Source organism: Otolemur garnettii, unplaced genomic scaffold (genome assembly GCF_000181295.1).
Source record: "Otolemur garnettii isolate 467f Iridium unplaced genomic scaffold, OtoGar3 scaffold00048, whole genome shotgun sequence".
Taxonomy (NCBI): Eukaryota; Metazoa; Chordata; class Mammalia; order Primates; family Galagidae; genus Otolemur; species Otolemur garnettii.
This window is the reverse complement of record NW_003852443.1, coordinates 3,527,062-3,530,025: the sequence shown is the minus strand read 5'-3', so window position 1 is coordinate 3,530,025 and position 2,964 is coordinate 3,527,062. Positions and strand designations below refer to the sequence as shown.

Sequence of the window (2,964 nt, the reverse complement as noted above, 5' to 3'; positions counted from 1 at the left end):
TAGAGCCAATACAAGTACTACACTACCTACTGCTGAAAGAAAAAAAAAAAAAAGAAATTAAGATCTAATGTTTTCTGTAATAAAATGGCAATGTAGCAGAGTTAATTTCTCCCCAAAGAGATAAGAATATTGTCTCTAAAACCCATAATCACCATATATAATCTACATATCAAAATACAAAGAATTAGAGCCAATACAAGTACTACACTACCTACTGCTTTCCTAAAAGATGGCCAAAATCAAGTAATAGAAAACTTACATTGTTGTTGCGAGTTTCTACAGCAGGGAATTTTCTGACTATGAATTTCACAGCAGATTCCAAGTTTTTGTCAATAAGGTAGGATGGTTTTGCCTTGGGGTCTCCACATGCCTATAAAACAATAGTAACAAAAAAGGTGAAATGCATCCTTCTTCTAAAACCAAGAATAACAAATCTGTAATTAGAAATTAAAGAGGTATTTATTGTTTGGTGAGCAGGTGATAAAATGAATAGGCAAGGTGCAGGGATTATCACAGCTGAAATATGCAATGGGAGACAGTACAGAGATGTTCTTCTACTGAAAAAAATGCATGGAGAGTTTCAAAGCAGTTAGCGCAGAACAGCAGTGAAGGAAAAAGCTCAAACCTAAAAAAAAAGAAAAGAAAAATAAAGAAAAAAAATTCTTGGTTTGAGGTAGGATTGTATTCATCTGAACCTAATAATTATTACAAAACTAATTATTCAGTAGCGTACTTAGACATGTTTCTTTCTAAGTGTTATAAAATAAAAGCCTATGTTTAAATGTCTTTTCCAAAATGTTTTCCTCCATTCACTTTAAACATTTTAGTACAAGAGCCCTAGTTCAAAGGAACTGGAAGCTGCTAAAATTATCTTCATGGTGCTAAAAGTGTGTTGCCTAATCCTCTGAATATCTTGAGTTACAACACTGTTTTCCATCATACCAGCCACACTTCAAACAATGAAATCTACATCTGTTCTATATCTCATAAGCACAGAACAAATGGAAATGTTTACATTTTGACCACATCAGCGATACAGCATTCTCAGTAGTAAACTGTAAAGCACTATACAAATGTAAATAAGGAGTATCAGCAGAAATAATTTTTTTCCTAAACTATTATAACACAGATTATAATCTTGAATACTGTCTACTGTTTTCATTATGTGACATTTTAATTAACTGCATACTAGTGAGATGTTCTTAGGGAATTACTAAAATTATAAAATTCCTATTTAACTTCTTTTTACTGCATTTTTAAAAGGATGTGTACTTTGAAATGTTCTACCTGTCTGCCGTGTGTGAATACAGTATTGCAATTTAGTTTTTTCTACTGTTTACTATGGCTATGTTGTGGATCGCAGAAAGAGAAGTTATGAAACATGAAACTGATCTGAAAGCGGGCAAGCGGGCAGAGGGAAGGTGAAAAGCTTTGCAAACCTTCCAAACTTGTCCTTGCTGGGGAAGCATTGTAATAAAAAGAGAGAAAATTACGTGTAAACATGATTGTCAAACTATGACATACGTTTCAGTAGAAAACTTATGCACTGCAGACTATGAATAACAAAACAAGATTAGAACTGTATGGTGTTACAATTTTAAAGGTATTCTAAGTAGTGAGTTTTAGCATACGATAGTTATAGAGTTTATACTACTTATATATATTTAAAGACTACTGTGTACGTGTACAACCATGTCAGTTTTTTGGTTCTCTTTCTAAACGAACTTAAAATGACACTATTGAAAATAGAAGGAAAATAAAGACTACATGCAGCTATAAAAAACAGTAGCAAAATCATGGGTGAAATTTTACATACCTTAAAAAGATACGGTAGCCAAGAATAAAATTAAATCATTATTGAATGACTTTTGCACTTCAGCTCAAATTTATCTTGTATCACCTAACTTCCTACTATACCAAAGTATAAAAATTAATGTAAACTTTCCTATATTTTCCAAATGGAAATAGGAATGTAATAAGAAACCTCTTAATTCTCAAACATAATTAGATAAAACAAAGTTAATTTAAGAAATTTATATCAAATCTTTAACCAGACTGATACAAGGCTACTACGTAAATTCCATTTCAATATCATAAATATTAAAATATACCTGACTTTTCCTTAGAACAGTCTTATCATTCCCTTAGAATATTACTTCCCATAAATTATCCTTGCAATTTATCTTGTTCCCCCTAAATATATATAGTAACCACATAACCAAGACTTTGCACAAACAGAAACAGCCCACAGAGTAGCACTTCCTTACAATGACATAATAAAAATCAAATTTCATAAATATGCCTAAGGTAGTGTGGAATTCTACAGTGATTCCAAATTATGTTCAGTCTTATCATTGATACGTATCATCTTCCATATTCTAATTCTTTAAAAATTCCGCTATCTATTCTAACAGTAATAGTGACCATCAACAATAAACATACGATAGACGCTTGTACCCATATCCCATGATGACAATTTTTGTTGTGTAAGAATTTAACCAACTAAAGAAATGTTTACGTGTGTATGTATGTGTGTGCATGTGTTTATCTATACACATACATATACACACATACAGGGTATCCATAAAGTTCACGTGCAATTTAAAATAGACTTTTAATTCCAACTAATTAGGAGTCTCAGTTTATAAAGTTTAATCTTCTTTCCTACCCTAACTCAAAAAATTTCATTATGAGGATAAAGAAATCCACAGCCTAATGTTGGAACACTCAAAACTGTTATCTCTTCCTATTACAGCTACACAGTATTCCTACATTCTTAAAATTTTCAACTTTTAATGTAACAAATTTTAAAAAGCTATATATACATTACTATAGTCAGATATCAAAATATTTTAGACTAATACATTTCAGAAAGGCATTCCACAAAGACTAAATCAAAAGATTTAACAAATTATTAATTCAATTAAATAAGACTAGAGTACTTCTATCCCCTTTCCAGCCCCC

General features: G+C 31.1%; 1 protein-coding gene across 2 annotated transcripts in view; it reads right to left on the bottom strand.

The window, feature by feature from the left end:
* Positions 1-2,964, bottom strand: part of NCKAP1 (NCK associated protein 1) — a 117,723-nt gene that overhangs the window by 97,536 nt on the left and 17,223 nt on the right. For both annotated transcript variants that reach the window (XM_003791457.2, XM_023514145.1), the window contains exon 2: positions 260-370. In XM_003791457.2, coding sequence (XP_003791505.1) covers positions 260-370 — 111 coding nt within the window. The remainder of the gene's footprint in view (positions 1-259; positions 371-2,964) is intronic.